Here is a 21029-nt window from a genome sequence, read left to right as displayed (position 1 = left end):
TGTCTCTAAAGGATGAGGTGTGTGTGGTGTGTGTGTGTGTGTGTGTGTGTGTGTGTGTGTGTGTGTGTGTGTGTGTGTGTGTGTGTGTGTGTGTGCGCGCGCGCGCGTGTGTGTGGGTACGTGCGTGCCTCGCTCCTCACCAGCTGTCTCACCCATCAACAGTGCTCTCAGGATGCTGAGCAGACAGTCTAGCTCAGATTTCCCTCCTGTTATCTGTGCTGTGGACAGTACATGGTTACAGATACTGTATATCATGGCCAGCTGGGCTTGAAGCTGCAATAGAACAAATTGTTTTGGTTAATGATAACAGGAGCAATAATGTTTCTGCTTTGCTGTAAAAGTGAGATTGCACTAAGCTGGTTTTATTTCATAACCTGTTTATTGCTTTGGGAATTTACACACCTTTGATCAACAGCCAGCTCAGCAGAGACTTTTAGTTGCTCTCCCCTCATCTGTAGATAGCCAGTAGCTGTGAGAAGGTTTACGTCAGAGGACGGTTACTTTAAGAGAAGATTTACATGAGCTTTCTCTGCCTGTGAGCTCAGAACTATGTTTACTAAAGCTGTACTGTAAGTCGGATACTTCCTTATTAGACGCTACATGAGTGTTAAAGGGCATTTATAAGCTGCATGTGCATAAACATGCATACATTTAGACTCCAGATCCAGTGTATATAAACAGTGTTGATTTCACCTGATGGATGGTTTATTTGGCCGTCCAGACTGTCGTCCTGTGTTTACAGGGCTCTGATGTAGGTCCACAACCTGATGCTGACAACTCCACCGCTTTATCCTACCATCTACAGCCGGCTGCCCGGCTCCACTCCGGCTCCGCCAGACACGAGGATGTATGCTAGTCTCACAGGGGCTCAACAGCGTGATGAGAATACTAAAGCCTCTCCGGTGAATCATCACATTAATTTTCAGTTTAAACAGAAAGAAAATTGCATTCCTCCCTCCGCTGTCTAATGCATTTGTGATGTGGTCTGGATTCGCAGCTGCGAAAAAAAGGTCAGCCCTAATAAGCAATGCAGTCCTGAAATTTGTTTTAAACAAGTTAATCCTCCATTCTGGCAGAGAGGGATTATCCTGCTTGTTTGTAGTTCAGTTTCACTTGTTTCAGGCATTTCTTTAAGTGTCAGGGTTTTGAAACAAGGCGGAATAAATCTGATCAGTGCTGGCGTATTAAGAGAAGTTTGCCACATGAAGAGCAAGTCGATTGGCTCTGACTTATCTCATGCTGAAAGGGACATTTTTGCACCGTATTGACTGAGCTGCCATATTGGATGTCAGCAAGCTAGTTCTCACCAGGTAACATCCATCCTGAGCACTTAACAGAAGCAATCTTTCAGTCTTGGTTATGTAGAAAAAGACAGGCTTTAATACAGACAGTAATTTGCCACAGGTAATGGCCTTTAATGGCTCAGCTCCTTTGTTATCTGTCTCAACCTTGACCACCATGAGCAAACCAACCAGACAGGCTCAGACTAGTCTAACCACCTCTAATAGATTTTAAGCGTCATCTTGGCTTTGGCCTGTCACTTTGTCACACTTAATAGCTTTAGTAGACAAGACCATGGTGTATAAACATCAGCGAAAGTGCTGAGCCAGCGCCTGCAATTACTGTGACCCAGTCGATGCCTAATTTTGTATTTCTTGCCTACTTATCATTTTCATTGGTTTGTTTTCCAGGTCACTTACTTGTGTTATCAGTCAGATGGTCCTGTAACCTGCACGGTCAAGAGAATAACTCTGATGAATTAGATCAGAGCGAGCTGAGTGATTCATGTTCTGTTTGGCCTGACTGTGATCCACTCTTTGGCCCTTAATAGGCCATAAAAAGGAGGGACATTGCCAGTTGGAGCAGTAGTTTACCATGAACATATGCTTGCCTTGGCAAAGGGAGATAACATTTGAATTACCATATCCATTAGCGTCAACCTGTCCTCTGGATTTTCCCGAGCTGAAATCACATGTTGGTGATCCATCAGCTCACACAAATTTTCAAATAAAGTTTTACTCTTGCAGAGGGAAGATGCAGCTCAGGGGCCGCGGGTTGTGCTCTACACCCAGGGTGGGGGAGGCCACAAGGGCAAACTCTGGCGTCAGAGCTCCTCAAGAATGCAGAGAGGGATTAATGCATGTCTGCGGCAGTGATGGATGGGCCGAAGAGCCACACACACACACACACACACACACACACACACACACACACACACACACACACACACACACACACACACACACTCATATATATACCCACCGAGCATCTGGATGCAGACTGTTTGGCCTTCCCCTGCTGCAGTATGTGCCAGCTTAGCAGGTGTGTGTGTGTGGTTTATGTGTGTGTGTGTTGGTACGAAGCCAGGCTTGGTTGTTTGCCCTACTGCCCCAGATAGAGCCGTATTCACCAGCCACATGCCATTTTGATTCAAAGGCGCAGCTTTTATCATGCAAGTTTACACCTGGGGCACTTTGAGAGATTCACTTTTGTCCTTTTCAAATCGCCGATGAATCGATTTCTGCTCCCTCCGTAGGTTTTTGTTTTCCTGCTGTGTCCAGTGATTGATGCTGTGTGTGTGTGCCTGTGGTTTTGGATGTGTGGCTTAAATTACTGTACATGCACTCATCTACCTGCTCCCAAATCCTCAGTGCCTCATTGTTTCCCCTGAAACCTCTGGTGAATGCGTGTGACCTCTAGCATCTGGCTCTGCGTGATGGATATTGTACTCCAATGGTCAATGATCTCTGATGGATCACCTTAGGGAGGCTGGAGTGTGTCTCACATGACCCGCCACAGTACACTACAGTGGCTATTGCTATGGTAATGAGTGAGTGAGTCTCGGGCTGATTGTATTAATCACTAGAGCTCACACCACGTAGCGTGTGACAGATTATCCGGCAGCGCACAAAGGACAGCCACAGTCAATTCCTCTGGAGATAATACAGTTTGCGAATGAGTTTAATGCGGCTGTATTATGCAGGCGTCTGCACTCTTATGTGCAGAATATACAAAGTCACTGTGAACCTTTACAGATGATGCTCAAGATTCAAACCGACCTTGCTGAAGGTTAACAACTGATGTTGTTCTTTTCCCTTTTCTCCTCCTAAAAGGCACTTTTTCTTTCCCTATCTCATGTCGGCGGGGAGATAATTAGGTATCTCTCCTTCCCCTTTGTGCAAGGAAGCTGTCGGGCTTTGCCCTGTCTTCCTGGGCAGGGCTGGGTTTTTGTTTGTTTTTCCACCGGCCTCGGGGTCTCTTATCTGACCCTGTGGCTTCCAAAGACTGTGGTTCCACATTTTTCGCATGCACCGCCTGTCACTGTTTTACCACCACCTCCGGGCATTTTCTCTCTAACTCTGCAGCTTAAGGACAGGGGATCTTAAAGCTTATGTGATAATAGAAGGAAGCTGATCAAACAACAAAGCTGAGATGTTGTGCACAGATGTTGAGGTGGTGCTGGAGAGCATGTTGATTGCACTGGAAAATCAATCTAGCTAAATTATGGGAATATCAGTCAGTCTGGAAGCCAGATACTGCAGCTCTGGAAGGTCAAGTACATGCCGTTTGTGTGTGCATGTCTTTTTCCTTCACAGATTTAACCCTCAACGCACAACCTTCCTCTGTCCATTAAGCTGCTTAATTAGCAGAGAAGCTGATGGAAAGCTGATTTACACCTGCAGTCGTCCAGCTGTTTGCTAGATCTCACACACTCTCACCATCTTTTTATGAGAGCTGTTAACCTGTTCCTCCCTCTGCCACACACACACACACACACACACACACACACACACACACACACACACACACACAAAAAAGGAAGAAGCAGACAGACACCGACACACCTCCTCCTTGAGGATGTTCTGAGTTGGTGTCTCCTCTAAACAAAGAATCGGAACATGTTTACACCACATCTCTTGATTTTAGATTTCTACACTGGTGCCAGCAGAGAGCAAACCCTCTGGTGATGTCCTCTCGAAAACACACTCAACACACACCCACACACACAAACACACACACACACACAGAGAGGGAGAGAGAGCCTGCGTGCGGTGACATATCCTGGTTAATTTAAAGTCGGTGTCGGACACTCTGTTGTGGGCTGACAGGAGCTCCAATCTGTAGAAAATGAACTGAGCTGACAGCAGGGGAGGCTGGCAGAAAATAGAGATTTCACTGAATGGGACAGATGGATGATGAGGCGGAAGAGGAGGGATGGAAGATAGATAGTGGGAGTGATAACCTTTGAATGATTTGAATGTCACAGAACATTAAAGACAAATTTATTATATTTGTACTGCTTTCAGTTTGTAGTCTGTAAAGTAAAGTAATATGGGGAGTTTATATGACATCAGTCTTTATTTTTTTAGATGCAAAGATGTTCAGATGAAGAATATATTTGGAGGTGGAGTGGGATCGAGGGTGGTAGAAAGACCCAACAAAAGACTTGACCTTTCACCTTGACTTAAAGCATCCCAGCTGAAGTAAATTCCATCAGTCTCCAACCCGAATTGCTCCGGCCCTCCAAGTTATAATTTCTAATGTATTCCCAGACTGTAGATGTTTGAAATCACTGTTCCTGGATAAGGCAGTGTACTAATCCCTGCTCCAATGAGCAATTAAGATCAATTTATTTCCTCCCAGTGGACGTTTTGCTCACAAATTGCCGCAGACTGCAGTCCCCGGTGAACAGCATAATCAATGGCATCAAACCACAAACGGCCTCCAGCCATGAGAGTGGGTCTATCATGCTGTTTAGGAGGGAGACGAGAAATATTAGCATGCTGACTGAAAACTCATATTTCTCCCTCTGGCTCCCCACTCACTCCCCTCCACCCCATTTGTCAGCCCGGTCCCATGAGCATCACCAGACCAGTGTGAGTTATTCATCAGACACGGATTATTGCAAGTAATCTGTCTGAGATTATATGTGACATAATTTATATGTTTTAGATAAAAATCCTATTTTGCATAGAAAGTTAAGGTGCCTTCCTCTTCCAGTTTAACACATACTGTAAATGGAATGCATCCATCTGGGATGCTTGAGCCAGTTTGCTGGATACGTCTGGAGTTATTGCTCTCACTGCACAATATGGCTGCAACTAATGTTTATTTTCATTCTTAATCTATTCCTTGTAAAAAATGTCAAAAAATAGTGAAATTGCTCTTTACACGTTCCCAGATGCCAGTGTGACTTTTTCAGACCTATACTTTTCCTGTTGGCCATTATACAAGTTGTTATATGACAGGGAAGTCAGGGGCGAGAGAGAGAGTGGGAATGACATGCAGCAAAGAGCCCGGGCCGGACTTTTCCTGGATCTACCAGGTGAGCTACCGGGGCTCCCCAATGTTGGTTTAGCTGTTCATGAATTGGAAGAGAGGATTTGTGTAAGGGATGTGGATTTTGTCCCACTGCAGTTATTGAGCACAGTGTCAACAAGGCCATTAGGGGCCATCTTGGCCTCAGTATCAGTAGGGGATTCCTGGTGTTTGAGAGCATTATCCCAAATCAAAGCTGTGCTGATAAACTGTCTGAAACCTGTGTCACCAAACAGACACACACACTTGCACTCCTAAGTTCCTCCCTGTGAATTCTGTTGATTTATGTTTTTTCCTGTGCTGCATTTGGATTTTCCTGAGTAAGGCACACGCACGCACAATGTGACGTCAGTATTTTGCCTAATTAGGTCATTATCATGATGTAGTGCAATGTGACCTTCAGCTTCCACCTCTAGGTTCAGGATTAGTTCAGCAGTTGAAGACATGAATGGAAAATAGGCTGCATGAGTGAGTTAGCTGCCCAGATTTTGGATATAAAGGGATTTAATTTGGCTCTGGAGAGCTTGCTGGAGCCTTAATTGATCTTAATTAGGGGTCAGACCATTTGGCCGGGTGAAATTAAAGCCAGCACCTGCTTTGTATGAATATGCATCCCAACGGCCCTCCCTGCCCTCTCCCTGCCTTTTTCGGCGCCTCACTTTTTTCATGCCTCTCAGTCTCTCTGAGCGTGTTGTTGACGAACCTTTTAGCTGCGTCCCTCTGTAGCAGGACAAAGGGCTTTGAGAGAAGCTCAGGACTATTGTGTTGTTAACAATGTTGTTTAGCCCCAGTGAACGCTGCTGATATTGTGCCCCGGAGCTGATGTCTCTATGTCAAGCAGCAGACTATTCCACAGCTGCTCATACAGCGTGGCATGGACATGACTTTGAATGGCTATTCAGACCAAGAGGAATTTCTAAAGAAGGACCTGATTTGAGCATCCTAGTTACACAGGCTCTCATGTTTTCCATTTGTAGGAGTGCTGTGACACGTCCCTGAACACTAATAACTTTCACTCAGTTGCTCTGAAACAAAACTGGCTCGCAAGAGAGTCGGCAGCAGCTTTTGGGAACACTCTGGCACGCTCCGTCCATTTCTGATGCTGTGTTGTGTTCTGGTGTGGCTTTCTGAATGGGTCCAGTTTGACTGCGTGACCACAGTTATGTGAACCATAGACAAATGGAGGCATGCGTGTGTTTTTAGACTGACGGCGGTCTCGTGTTCGTCTCTGCTGGGATGAGGCTTAGTCACAACACATTGAGTGCATTTCAGAAATTCTAACTCCATAGGAGTTTTGACTCATTTTCTTGTTGCTTTAATTAACTTCTGCTTAAAATGAGATGCAAATGTGTCCCCTCTGGCCCCGAGAAACTTTCAAACAGCTTAGCCATGTCGCTAACTCTGTTTCCTCCTGTGTAATTTCCTCTTTGGCCCTGCTCTTTTTCACACCAAGCCTCTGTCTTCACTCACTGAACTTTTTTTCTTATTCCCTGGCTCACACTCATGAATACACACATATACACACTCTCTCTCTCTCTCTCTTTCTGTCTCCCCAGTAGCTGGCTGCCTCCCTGGCCTCCTCCTGGGGTCATTGTGGTATTTAGGGTCAGACAAGAGCTCCAGTCATTGCGCCCTCCCCAGTGCCTCCCAGGCAGCGCTGCAGCCATTATACGCCAGCTTGTCTTAGCCAATCGCCTCAAACAGCTATGGAAAACCGCCTTGGCTGTAACAAGCCCTGCATCCTCCTCCTAGCCAACGGAAAAGCAGGATATAGGAAAAACAACACTGTGGAGTAGTGGAGCGTTTTTCGCAGTGGAGACTCTAATGGATGAGTGCTATAAAAAATCCTTGCCTCTCTTTCTGAGAGAGCTCTTCTGTTGAGAACTTTTCACTTTTTCCTCCCTGCTCTCTGGCTTTTCCTCTCGGTGCTCTGTTACCCAGGGTTACCCTGGGAGGATTGTGATTTGCTGCTGTTACGAAGCCGGGAGGGAGTTTCCACGTGTCCTCCAGTGTGTCTGGGTGTGTGAGTCAGATGCAGTGTGTGTGTGTGTGCGTCGCTTTAAGACTCAACGAGTCTTCACAGGGAGAATCCACTTTGAGATCAGAGAACACCAGCTAGATTTCTCCTTTGTAAGCTCTTCAAAGAGCTTCTAGATTAAAGCCTGGGCCACAGAGGTAAGAGATGTTGTGTGCTCTGTGTTTTATCTTTCTTTCCCTTTGTTTCTACAATTTACTGTAAGAAGAGGAGGACGGGGTGAAGAGGTTGCATTGTGTTTCCAATTGTTGAGATGCACAGGTGTGGGTTATACTGTGTGTTTGCATGTGTGAGTGCTGTTTAGTTTCCACCTGTAAACGTCAGATAGCAGTTTGTACTTTAGTTTTTATCTCATGTAGCCATGTGAATGAACAAAGTGACTGCTCACAATCTCAGACTTTATCACTTCTGCCCCTCTGTGTTTCAGGGTTGTCAGCATTTTATGCCCGACTCACATTCACTCATAGGAATAAGTGTGTTTGACTGACTCAACCACATTGTCTGACCTTTGTATCTCATGCTAATGCTGCTGGGTGCTCTGTGGGAGCACACTGTATACATTTTAACACACACATCTTATTTTCTTGGCATCACTCTGGAATGGCAGTGGCATACGTGTATAAATCATTCAGAAGGCTGCCATGTCATTTTTGGTCAGGAGCCAGACGGAGAGCTTCTAAATGTATTATGAAAAAGTCCGAAAGACACTTAACAAGCACTTTGATGGATGTTTGGTGGCTTTGGCTGAATCCACCACACAGTAATATAGGCTTTCAGCGAGTGATTCATAGATAGACATTTCTCCTCATAAGCAAACGACCGCAGGATACTTTAAATCTGGTTCATATGACAAAAACCCTGCAGGAGTCCTCCTCGTCTTTGGCTCCAATAACACTGATTTCTCTTCTTCTTCACTTCCAGTTGTAGTTGTGTTTTGTGCTGGCCGAACTTGTCGGTTATTTTGCATAAGTTTGAATTGGGGCTGTGTTTAAAAGAAGTGAAGCTTTAAGTACGCTGCTCCTTTAAGAGCTCAGTTGTCACAGCGCCAGAGGGAAGTGATAAGCGACAAGTCCCATGGGCTGTGATTTGACAGGAGGAAAGCAGTGTGATTGTGTTAACAGTCACCACCAATAACAAATGACCTCATAATGTCTAGTTCACAGGCTAATAATTCAAAAACATGAAAGCTTGATGGTATGAGATTATTTTGGCCACTTTATTTGTCATTTGCATTGTTGATTTATAATTTCTTCTATCAGAGCCACATATTAATTAAGCATATGGTTAATCCATATTTTCAGAGTTATTGCTTATTGAATGTACTGTTGTGGAAAACTTGTGAAAAAATCGAGTATCTCCAAGGCTTTATGGTAGAGTAGCTTTAAAAAAAAACTGCATGAACAGCATCATGATATTACTGTGTGGCTTAATTCTCTGGGGGAATCATCGTGTGTTTCACACTGCTGTGTCAATAGTTTGCTCTTCCAGCTTTGTTTCAGCAAGTTTATATTCAAGGACACAAGGGTCAGAATTACAAGCGTAGTTCTCCAGACGCTGCGTCGGTGAGGCAGAGGTTGTAGCTTCCTGCTGTTCCACAGATGCACGGTGGTCTTCATAAAGGAAAAAGACAGTTACTTCTTTAACACTTCATGTACCTACTGTGTTTATACCATGTCGAGGTGTGGCTCATTCCTCAATGTTAGACCCAAGACATAACCAGTACCAGACTAAACATGGAGCTTACGTGGGAGTCACCCAGGGGCAGCAGGAGAAGAATGCCAGGTCATGGGGTGTGTCGAGGAGCGATGGGGTGGCAGTGGTCCCTTGGCCCCTGAGCAGATGGCCTGTAGGAAACCTATTGACGAGAACAGAGCATTGAAGGGGAAGAGGGAGGGGAGAGTTCAGACTGGGCCCAGTGGTTTGCAGCTAAAAGGAAGACTTGTCTTGTTGTTCTCCCAAAACAGCAGCACAATACTCCAGTTCAACTCGCAGCAGAAGGCAAACGTGTGTGTCTTTAAGTTTGTGTGTTGGCAGACACGCCTTTGAGCCTTTCATACTCGCAGCCCTGCGCTGCGTGAATAAACTTTGCAAGAAAAGCGTCAGTAGTAGTGTTAAAAGAACGAGTCATTGTGACAAGTTCGACAACAAGCTTTACACTGACTCCTGCTGTTGTCAGCAGCTGCTTTCAGGGTCTTTACTCAGAAAGAGCATTGTTTAGTTACTCTCCATTCATGTAGAGCTACTTTGAATCACTTTACCTTCACTTTCCTATGCTTGCTAGTTTCACTGCAAACTGTTAATATTAATAAAAGTTGGGGCTCTGGGGGAGTAAGCATGGACATGGGATGTAAAGGGGACCTGAGGAATTGAGTAATAAAATATGCCAGTTTCCTCACAGCTTTCTGGGTTAATGAAGTGGACTCAAATACTTAGACCAGCCAAGGGCAGTTGACCGTGCATTCATAAAGCGCTATTGGCTGAGCTTTGCCCAGGGTCCATGTGAACCCCTGGCCCCAGCTCAAGTAGCATGACAAAGCTGGAAATTATTAGTGTGTTAGTGGCAAAAAGCTGCTTCAATAGGCGGGTTCAGGGTTATAGCGCCTTTTGGTATCAATGCTGCTTGTATTCAATGTCTTCCTTCTCTGGTTCGCCCTCTTAACTCATGACGAATGAAGCAAGTGTTTAGTTAATCCTCTGATCAGCTCAGAGTGATGGTTCAAGTTCATTACCAGGCTTACACGTCTATGGCCAAGTTTCCACCACATTTTTAGGTGCTGCGTTTTCACACTTATTCTAAACAGTTTAAATAAGGGTAGAGTAATTTCCTTGTGTGGCTCCTTGTCATGTTTGATTTTTTTTTTTTTTTTGTAACATTAGCATGGATTTTTGCCCCATCCTTGGACTTTGGGGTCTAGGGCTACATGTGCTTTCCACTTAAATCGTTCAAGTCTCGTGGAATTTCTTTCTCACCTTCATTTATTAAACGCACTCTTTCGCAGTAGCCCATTTACTCAGTCAACACCATTTAATCTCACCTCACAGTCAAGGTGCATCCAAGCAGGAGCAGATAAACTCTTAATTCTGCAGATCACTTAATCCTGAAGGTTAGGGCTTTTGGCAGTCGGCTGTTTACACTGTAACCTTACACATGCTGTACGTGTGCTGCGAGGCTTAGTGGTGTTAGCACTATTTGAAAGCCTTCCTTCCATGTAAGTGGGTTATATTACACTCGCAAGACAGAGAAGATGCCCGGTGCCTCCGCAAGAACGCTCCTCAGCCGTTTCTGGTTTTGGATCCTTCCCCCCCGACAAATTTGGCGGTGACGAGTGAAAAAAAAAAGGGAGCAAGCTAGGATTCCAAAGTTTAAAAATAAACAGACGGGCAAACTGTAGCCGGCTTTCAAAAACTTTCCCAACCCTGATCAAAGACGACGTCATTTACTTGTGGGAAGGTGGAAAAATGTGACTAATGTTTGGTTTGGATGCCTGATTGAGGAGAGTTAAATTTGGGGGGTGGAGTGAATTTTTAAACTAGTCATACTGAAGCGCCAGGGTGGCACTACTCTACTGTGCTGTCTTGTGACAGTACAAAGCTGTTGACTGGACCTGCTTGATACAGGGCTGCATAGTTTTTGAGAGGAAATGTTTTCATCTCTGGAATATTGGCTGTATCATTTTTTTTTTTTTTTTTTTTTGCAAACCTGCCAATATGAACAATGTTTTTTTGTTTTTTTTCCAGACACTACTGAAAAGTAAGACAGATAGTGGAGCAGCTTCACTTCTGTTTCAGCCTTGCATTGGCTTTTGTTTTACCCCAGTGAGAAACACGTAGTGCTGCCTACCAAACACTGTCCTCCCCCAAATGCTGGGGATTAGGATCTGCTCTTTAACTGGCACACCTGTTATCAAACATGGAGCTCATTACGTGAAGTAAATTACAGTGCTGTGGAAAGAGACTCGCCACTAAGTCCGTCTTCTCTCTGTGTGTTTCTGTGTTTCAGATGAGCAAGACGACAGAGGAATGAGTTTGTCCTAAGAAATGAGGCGCAGAGAACCGTGCATAGGAACTCCAATCTGAGACGAGACTTTCAGGCAGGTGAGTCTGGGAACTGTGGCCTTCATATCTGCCATGTCACTTATGTTATGCTCGGTGATATCAAAGCCTAGATTTATAATCTGTACTTGGTATACACATCACAATCTGTCAGTTCGCTTTTTCATCGTCGCATACAAGTAGAGATAGATGTTACTTTACTTCAAATGTATTGATCCTTTTGAAATGGTCATCATTTACTACAGTACCTTTTCCCAGGGTGTGTATCTTAACTGTTTTCATTATTTATCCCTTCCACATGTTGCAGAGAGGTTTGTTTTAGTTCCTTATCTACTTGCTGAGCTAATTCAATGACTTGAAGACCGTTGAAGGTATTTACCTGGACCTTATTATGTAATCCCATCACACACAGCCACAGATGCATAACTGTCTCTTACCGGCTGCGGTGTCCTCAGCTGTTGACGTGCTATAGCATCAACCCTGTAATGAGATATCTGTGCGGCCATGGCTCTCCGTCACTAATGTAAGAATGTTGTGGACAGTCTGGAAGTGATTTTTTTTTTCATTGTCCTGAAGTCTGTCACACATAACAACCATGACAGCCTAAAGCCTGTTCATCTGACTTGACTTTTCGAAAGGAAGAATGGAAGAATGTAGTAAAATGAGTGGGGGGTAGACCAAACAGGTTAATGGCCAGATGTGACAGAATTACGTGTAACTATTTTCTTTGAGAGGCATAAGGAAGATGTTAGAGCTGCTGCTGTTTTACTCTGGAAATGGCCACTGCAAATTAAACGATTATATGTGTGTATGGCATGGTTTTATGGGAGTGTGGCCATTATTGTTTATTAGTAATATGTTAATTTTATGTCTCTGATGATCGGGCATTATGTCATACCATCACACATTATATATCCTGCCTTACGTGTGAGTAACCATGAATTTTCCAGCATGTCGGTGACATTATAGTTTTGTTTTCCTTCTCTGTTTTTTCCAGGCAGAGATGGGAAATTCAGAGAGCCAGTACAGCATCCAGGGCCCCAAAGGCACCAGCTTTGTCTTCCCTGGGAAACAGAAGCCATATTCACTGAAGCTCCGCTCAGCCAAAGACGACGCTTTGTCACCCCACACGTGGTGGAAAAGCGCACCAGTAGGCTCAGGGTACAAGGCCAGGTGTGTCGGCCGTGGCTGTTTGTCCCCTGCTAAAAGCCGACAGCCGTACTCCGCTCGGCACTACGACTATGTCACCAAGGGCGCGAGGGGCAGCCCAAGTGAACATCGCTGGCATCGGTCCCCTGGATGTGGTATACGAAGGCGTCATATGTCAGATGAGTATGAAGATAATCCGTACGGGACTGAGCTTAATGGGCACACCCTGAATGGACACAGTGATGAACATGAGGCTTTAGAGGAACAGAGCAGCCCGCGGGTGGTGATCAAGAAGGATGGCAGTCTGAGGGTGGAGTTCACCAACACCTCTGGGAACCCACTCCTCCTGGATGAGGCTTCTGGCCCTGTACAACTCCTCAAGTTCTCTCCCAACGTGGAGTCTGCTTCCACTCCCAGTCTGCCTGGTTCCAGTGGTAGTAGGCAGGATGGCCACCGCAGCGGTCCGCCGCCGGCCTCTACCTCCTCCACGGCCAGGACCAGCAAGGGAAGTTCACTGAGCTCTGATGGCTCATGGTACGATTCCCCCTGGGGGCAAAGCACAGAGCTGTGTGAGCAAGACCAGCCCTGCTCTGCCAGCAGGACACTAGTTCACTCCCCCATCCACCAGCTCGACTCTTTCACTGAACAATCTCCCCCTGTGTCTATCGCAGACCTCTACAGGGACTCCACAATGGCTGCCACTTTTCCTACAGCCAGGGACCTGTCCTCCCAGTTACAGGACCCTCTGCCAGGCCCGAGGCCACACCGGGCCTCTTTTGCATCCGTCCTGGATGTGCCCTTGGAGGAAGAATGCCCTGAACTCCGGCAGTACTCGTCATACACCCTGCCTTGTCGCAGGCCCAAAGCCCACACCCTGAGCGAGGACCTAGACCACTACCCTGACCAGGAACAGCACCAGGACCAGGGTGCGCCAGATTTCGTCTTCCACAAGAAAGACTCCATCAAAAACCGCATCAGACGCCTCAGTGACTGGACAGGCAGTCTCAGCCGCAAGAAAAGGAAGTCTCAGGTAAGTTTGGCAATGACAGCTTTTGGGGATCACATTGATTTAGTCTTGTGCTCACCATTTTTTAATAATTCATACTCCTTTATCACTCCCAGGGTTCATACAGGGATCTTATCTACATGGTAGGTAAAAAATTCGGTCACATAGATGTGGTGTTTGTTGTCGCCCCGTAACTTATAGCCCTCATAGTTAGATAGATGAATGTTTTACTTTTTAATTGTGGTGACCTGTAGTTCCTCCATCACTAGACACTTAGAGTAACAGCTTATTAGACAGGAGAGGGCATCAGCCATGCACAAACAGTTTTCTGTCTGGCAAGGTTTATTTGATTGTGAGCCACAGCGGTTGTCCTGGCATGGTCCGTAACCAACCACCATCCTGTGGTCTTTAGCACCACAACACCAGCTGTCCGAGGACAGGGCACAGTGGGGCAGCACAAAATGAAATTTGTAAAGCAACCGGTGCTGGGTGTTGTTGTTTTCATGTCGGTGGAACAAAGATGAGAGGCACTACCTTTTACAATGTGAGACATGGATGATTCTCTGAGGACGAGAAGTCAGGGGCTGGCGTGCAGATGCTATAATGACTGTATCTGGGTGGGTACATGTGAAGTTTTATTGCATAGTGATTGTTTGTGATTAGCTGTTGAATGTACATTACTTGTCACGTGTTAATGTTTTAAGCTCTTCTGTTTACAGGCGGATGCGCATGTTGGCTGTAAGGGTGTTGACCTAATGGAATGGTGTTACATATGATTTTAGCCTTGGTGCTCATTAGCCCAAGATAAGCATTTTATTGAAAAGGGTTTTTCAGGGCTTCAGTTGAACTAATGGCTGGCTGATGTGCATAGGAAATTATAGAATGGAATGTATCTGCCGTGCAACACTTAACATATGAGACACAGAGCAGACAGCTGATATATACATAAACATTTCCCCAGTAGTAAAATGATACTTGTACAATACAGGCACGGGTCAGAGGAGAGGTTGGAAATAACCGCAGCACTGTCTGCATGTTGCCTGCACATGTTTTAAGATCCATGTGATTACATCCTACAACCACTACATTCTTAATAGCTTTAATTCGACATGAAAAATGTGTTCAAACTGAGCCTGAACTCATGTCCTTCTGTCTTTCAGGCTTGAAAGCAGTTGTTTCTGCATTAATTCGTTTAGCTTTGCCTTGTAAAAGTTTTAAGAACACTGTTTGGGCACTACCAAGAGAATAGCTTTAAGCCTCTGAGAGGCTCTGTTAGAGAGAAACTAAATCCTAGCTGAAGATTTAACTCCACCTCTCCTCTAATGTTAATTAATGACTTATGGTTGTTCTGGCTGTTGTGTTGTGCAGATTTTCTGGGCTCACCTCATGATCCCTTAGAGAGTAAATCTGCTAATAGGGATTGGTGTTCAGTCAGCTGGGTCTGACAACAAACCAAAGGACGGAACATAACAATCACTGTGGCATTTCCTTCTGAGAATTTGCGAGCTTCTCCTTGTGCTTAAACAGCAGATAATGCTGAGTGAAATATATGAGATACTTTGCCTTGACACTGTCACCTGCCTCTGTAGTGACAAATACCTAGTAGACAGGGCAGTATTCATTTTGAGTGTTCCACTGCTTTCACTTTACATTAGTAATGTCTGCCACTAAATCTCCTCCTTGCCATAACACCATGCTAATCTATGGCCATGTGCGGGTGCTTAACCAGTTTCAGGGGCACAGATTTACTTGAGCCTTTGTTTCCTTCTCCAGACGTAAGGCTGATAGAAGGCTGTGCTTTTTTGCCTGCAGAAATCCTCAAGAAACTTAAAAATGAGGTGTGGTTAATCAAAGAAAATAGAATCCATTGCCAGCTCCCGGTAATGGTGACAAACTCCAACAAGCTGTGCTCTGTTTTTAGAGACAGTTCTAGAAAGACTAAATTTCCATTAAACCTTGAGGGCAATTCATGCAAAAAAAAAAAAAAAGAATCAGTGTTTTACACCTGGGATTCTCTTTTTGACGAGGCCTGTAACTAGTTTACATTAAAGTGTGGTGCTTGAAGCTTGTTTTCAGACTGAATTTCCTCTGTCCTTCGGGGGCCATTTTGTTGACTGCCGAAACCTCTGCGGCATAAATCTTCAAGGTCCGGTCACAGTGCCTCCTTTCAGCGGGTCAACCAAAGTCAGGAGCACCTCCAGCTCTGGCTCCCCTCCACCTGGGCTCCAGGGCTCTGTTGAGGGGTTAAAGGTCACGCCGTGACCCGTGATGCCAAAGACCAAGAACCTGCTTGTAATGAAAGGCAGCTGGAGGAGGGTGAAGGGGACGGTGGATACATTTGGGTTGTGCCTGCTAAAGGAAAATAAGTAAAGCTGTTGAAAACACACACTGTGCACAGTACAGATATTCCTACGGTTATACTATACAAATACTGTGTATGTCATGGCGGCAGTTGGACGTTAGGGCTGTCATTAAGTGAACACTGTAGGTTCACAGAGATCCTTGTAGCTAAACAGGATCTCTGGACTGTCTGGTTACAGGATGTGAGAATAAAAAAAAAAAAGAAAAAAGAATTGTTTGCTAACTATCAAGAAGGGACAGTCAAAATGACATGAAACAAGGATAAGCATGGAGAAGACATGGACAGAACTGAGCGAGACACATTAACAAACAAAGATGGAGCATGAGCTCTGTGACGACAGCACATGTTGAGAGCACTCCACTCTGTTGCCAGGGGCAGAATCGATGCTGCAATCTAGTCAAGTGTAGGTAGGCTGTCATTAGGCATGAAAGAGTGCAATTCCATCAAGTGTTCATTTGGGGAATTGGGGAGCCACAGCAGACCTCAAATGACTTGAAATTGTCTGAGCCTGGAGGGTTCCAACCTCCCAGGTGCCATCACAGGAAATTTGTCCCACTTTCTCAGCCTCGCGAAAGATTTAGATTTAGAGACTGTAATGCGGACTTTGAAGTAGGTTCGAGTGGTTTGACAAGATTTTTTCAGAAGTTTCTAACCGCAATATTGCAGAGCCTCAGGGCTAATTGAAAAGAGTTTGATTTTTGGTCCCAGCGTAAGCTCACAGTGTGCACGTCTTAGGGCAAACAGGGTGTGTTTTTTTTTTTTTTTTTTTTTGCCTAAATGTAAATGGGAACAGTGAATCTCTGAGTTAAGTTTGAAATTTCCAAACTAGCCCAATGCTAAATAATCAGTAGAACTGTTAGCCATCATGAAAGTCTTATCTTCTCTCCACATCCGCTCACAATCATCATGTCTTTCCTCCGTCTTTTTCGCCTTATCAGGAAACCAGGTACAAGGACCTGACCGATGCGTTTGACAGTGGAGTCGATGGCCTAACGGCAGACACCAGCTCCCCCTCCCAGGTCTCCAGCCTCCTCTGGTTCCCTGGAGCGTCCAGGGCCCAATCTTCAGGAGCCATTCACCAAACAACCAGCGATGCCCTCCGCCAGAACATTTATGAGAACTTCATGAGGGAGTTGGAGACGGGCACTGGACAGGGCGGAGGGGGAGGGGGCGAGAGGAGAGACCCGTCCACTGGCACCGAAGAGGGGGAGAGCAGCAGCGAGTCAGCGGAGGGCTCCCTGGAGCAGCTGGACCTACTGTTTGAGAAGGAGCAGGGTGTGGTCCGACGGGCCGGATGGCTTTCTTTTAAACCCCTTGTCACACTGCACAAGGACAGGAAGCTGGAGCTGGTGAACCGCCGCAAATGGAAGCAGTACTGGGTGACCCTGAAAGGTGAGCTTGAGTCTGGCGATGGAGGAGGTGCGCAAGAGAGCGGAACAATTTTTTGTCATTCTTGAAATTGCGTGAAAGGATGTGCTGCCTTGTGGTTCTAAATTGAGAGTTAAGTGGATTATCCAAATTCAAGTTCCTGTCAGGTTTGAGGAGCACCGGGTTGCTTGTTGTTGTCAAGGTTTTCCTTTTAACAGCAGTTGTGTCCTTGACTATGGCATCACACTTAACATTGAGTGTTTGTCCTTCCTTCCAACCCTAAAAGCTTCTTAGTCAAGTAGATAAAATTCAGGCCACCAAATGTGTGAACGTCCACATACTCCTTCTAAGTATTTACTGAAGATTACCTCTTGGAAGTTACAAAAAAAGAAAAGGCACAAGCAAGGACAGTCTTATCATTTTTATGATTCCAAGTGGCCTTTTGGGAGTATGTAAAACTTTTGTGCTTTTATGTTTCAATGCTGCTGCAAATATCCCAGTCGTGCTGAACTTCATTTCTCAGATGTTTTTACAAGGACATCTTGTCTGTAAAACATTAAGTGACAGCTGTAAAAGCCCCAAACACACACTTACAATATTAGAGAAACTCAGCTTGATGATTTACACTTTCTTTCTGCATCACTTGCTCATGACGTTTGTGTCTGTGTCTGTCTCTGTCTCTTTGTCTTTGTGTCTGTATCTGTACTCCCTCCATTCCAGGATGTACATTGCTGTTCTATGAGACTTATGGTAAAGGTTCTCCGGAGCAGGAGCTGTCGCCTCGCTACGCTCTCTTGGCCGAGGACAGCATTGTCCAGGCCGTTCCTGAGCATCCCAAAAAGGAGAATGTCTTCTGCCTTAGCAACTCATACGGAGACGTCTACCTCTTTCAGGTGAAACACGCCAGCTGATACAGTTCTCCATATAGAACATCTACCAAAAATCAGTTGCAGATAATTAGAAAAGTTAAATCATTGAAGTATGTTGGACATGTACATCTCTGTCAGGCCAACACAGCAAATAGATATACACCAGCATGTTTCCACTGCACGCAGTTGCAGTACACGGATGTGGTTGAATTATACCAGAGACACACTTCCCCTTCCTTTTCATATGAAATTACCAATTTCGGCATGTGGTTGCCCAAACTTCTCAGCTAAAGGGTCTAAAGGGTCCTATTTACCCGATTACTGACCTACATATCAGTACCAAATTCATGCAGAGCCTCGGCTCTCTCTTTGTATCCTCCTCCACTCAAGATTACAGGTTTCTCAGACTGCTCTATGTCGCAGGGGTCCAAACCTACATCTAATAAAATAGTGCTGGGATGTGTCCCCAGAGGCAAGCATGGAGAAAATCATCTCTGTAACATGACAATAGAACCTGAGTTTCATCCTTTTGTTTCCACTCACAAGGCCTCATGAGCATGAGACATTGTCACTGAAAAGGGTGTTCACGACCAATGTTCTGCTGCTAGATTGAATCACATGAAATGACTTATTAACATGGAAAATGTATGTTTAATTTCAGCAACAGTTCATAACCTGTGCTTTCTCATAGAGGAACTGTTAATCAAGGTTTCTTTCATTGATCCAGCAAAGCCCCAATGATCTTACTGTGATGTATGATAGAATAACACAATAGCGGTGCATTGGCAATCCTAGGAGATTTATAAGGCTTTGGATCTCTGAATTCATCTTGTAACAAGAATCTTGTCCTTACTGCTTCATCAAATCTAACTCCCTGTCCCTCTCTGCCCCTTCCAGGCCAGCAACCAGACCGACCTGGAGAACTGGGTGACAGCAATCCACTCTGCCAGTGCCTCGCTGCTGGCCAAGCGCCAGGGGAAGGAGGATACGGTGCGTCTGCTGCGGAGCCAGGTCCGAGGCCTGCTGCAGAAGATCGACATGGATGGGAAGATGAAGAAGATGGCTGAGCTGCAGCTGACTGTGGTCAACGACCCAAAGAACCGCAAAGCTATTGAGAACCAGGTCAGGTGGTGGTGATGATATTGATACTGCGGCATCAGTTGAATTTGTTGGAATTAATACCAGCGTCACAATATTGGAGGCGGCTGTTGCATTATTTACACATTACATTTACATTTCATGGCCTTGGGATAAATTTCACAGAAAATCTGCTGCATTATTCTACAGTATTGATACATCAGCTCTGTAACGTATGCTCTTCTCAAGCTATGCTGTGATTTGCTGACTCCTCTGTGTCATTGTTCCGCATGATACATGTAGCAACCACATGATGTGCCCTACTTAATTTCCTGATTTTTGTGACTCTGGTGACAAGCCTGTGCTTTATTTTTGTCTGTGGGTGGGTGAAGTGGCCTAAATGCATCAGTCCCCGAACGCATCGCGAGGGGCCCAGGGGAGCAGCTCGCTTCCCCGAGCATCAGATTGGGATTCCAGATGTTTCCTGGTAATGGGCTCTCAACATGCATTATCCTCTTCCTCCTCCTCACAGCCTGGGGGAGAATCCCAAGCACCTAGCAGTGTGCTGTAGTACACATACAGCAGATTTCAGATGGGTATAAAAAGCCCATAACCTATAGCTTAGCAAGAAACACTTTTACAAGAAACTAGTGCTTGTTGAGGAATGTGGGAAAATCCCGCTGCTGTTTTATATCTGAAACTCAGATGGTCAGAGACTTAAAGTGCCAATAAATGTAAATGTATACTTTCTGCATCTGTGTGGCCACATCAGCTGCCCATGTCCTTATGCACTGATTGCTCATGCGCTAGGAAAGTAAATTGGATACTGTCCGTCTTGTTATTTGTTCTTAAGTTAAAGCACCCTGAGTGGAAACATGAGTATGTTATTTTGAAGAACAAGCAGATAGAAGCTGGACAGCTCACTGCAGTAATGACAAATGGAGATGTCACTGCCTGACTAGTTGACTGACTGTGCTGGGATCTGTTTCCAATTAGCCAGTATGCCACCTCGGCGTAGACAAAGAGACAGACAGGGTTGGAGTCAATGATAGGGTCAGAGGGGTATGGGACAGGACTCTGATACAGGCGCCCAGAGGCTGATGATAGATTTAAGGTTTCGGTGGGGTTGTCTCGCACCAACAGGGCACTACTTTGATGTCCCCGCCCACCCCCACCCATGTCTACTGAAATCAGTGCCAGTAGACCTCTTTTGAAGTCTGCCTTTACCCCCTCTTTCACACACACAAGCTCACACACACACACACACACACACACACACACACACTCACACACACACACACACACACGTACTGCGATCAAGTTGCATTGAAAGACTTATTATGCATTTGGGCTTTTACAGAGATTGGGCAGCAGATGTTAAAGAGGGCAAACAAGAAAAGATGAGAATCTGTTAAAAGAAAGGCTTATTTCTGCTGAGCTCAATGGCTCTGAAATGGATGTGAATAAGTAGCGCACGCAGGCCAGATGGGCCTAAACACGTTTTGTTTTTCACTGATGTTGGTTGATTGTGTCACTGCGCTGATTCAAACCTGCTTACACACATTAAGCAACTGACTGCATTCAGGCCTTTCTCAAAAAATTCTGCTGCTCAGCGATACACCCTGGCATTAATCATCAACTCGAATTTTCTGCCCAGGACTATTTTTGAACATCCTCAAATGAAAATGCAGATATTTGACTGTTGACAAACACATCCAGATGGCATGTAAATCAGAAGCATGCTAGGATCTTGTGATGAGTTTATCCAAAGCAGCGACTCTCCTAAATTTG

At 45.2% G+C, this 21029-nt stretch overlaps 2 protein-coding genes across 4 annotated transcripts in view; both read left to right on the top strand.

Annotated features, from left to right (window-relative positions):
* The window catches only part of scaf8 (SR-related CTD associated factor 8), a 67761-nt gene extending 56352 nt beyond the window's left edge, over window positions 1–11409 (top strand). The window contains exon 21 of the mRNA XM_022751205.1: window positions 11355–11409. The gene's annotated coding sequence lies outside the window, so the exon portion shown is untranslated. The remainder of the gene's footprint in view (window positions 1–11354) is intronic.
* Window positions 11410–12645: 1236 nt separating this feature from the next.
* The window catches only part of tiam2 (T-cell lymphoma invasion and metastasis 2), a 47804-nt gene continuing 39420 nt past the window's right edge, over window positions 12646–21029 (top strand). The window contains exons 1-5 of one of the 3 annotated variants that reach the window (XM_022751208.1): window positions 12646–13421; window positions 13482–13586; window positions 16863–17316; window positions 18013–18185; window positions 19059–19283. In XM_022751208.1, coding sequence (XP_022606929.1) covers window positions 12729–13421; window positions 13482–13586; window positions 16863–17316; window positions 18013–18185; window positions 19059–19283 — 1650 coding nt within the window. In that variant the 5' untranslated portion in view covers window positions 12646–12728. Of the gene's footprint in view, window positions 13422–13481; window positions 13587–14121; window positions 14180–16862; window positions 17317–18012; window positions 18186–19058; window positions 19284–21029 lie in introns of those variants that run through there. The other 2 variants (XM_022751207.1, XM_022751206.1) reach the window with 2 other exon arrangements.

This window comes from Seriola dumerili, unplaced genomic scaffold (assembly GCF_002260705.1).
Source record: "Seriola dumerili isolate Sdu_G_001 unplaced genomic scaffold, Sdu_1.0 BDQW01000149.1, whole genome shotgun sequence".
Taxonomy (NCBI): Eukaryota; Metazoa; Chordata; class Actinopteri; order Carangiformes; family Carangidae; genus Seriola; species Seriola dumerili.
This window is presented reverse-complemented; position numbering and strand designations above follow the sequence as displayed.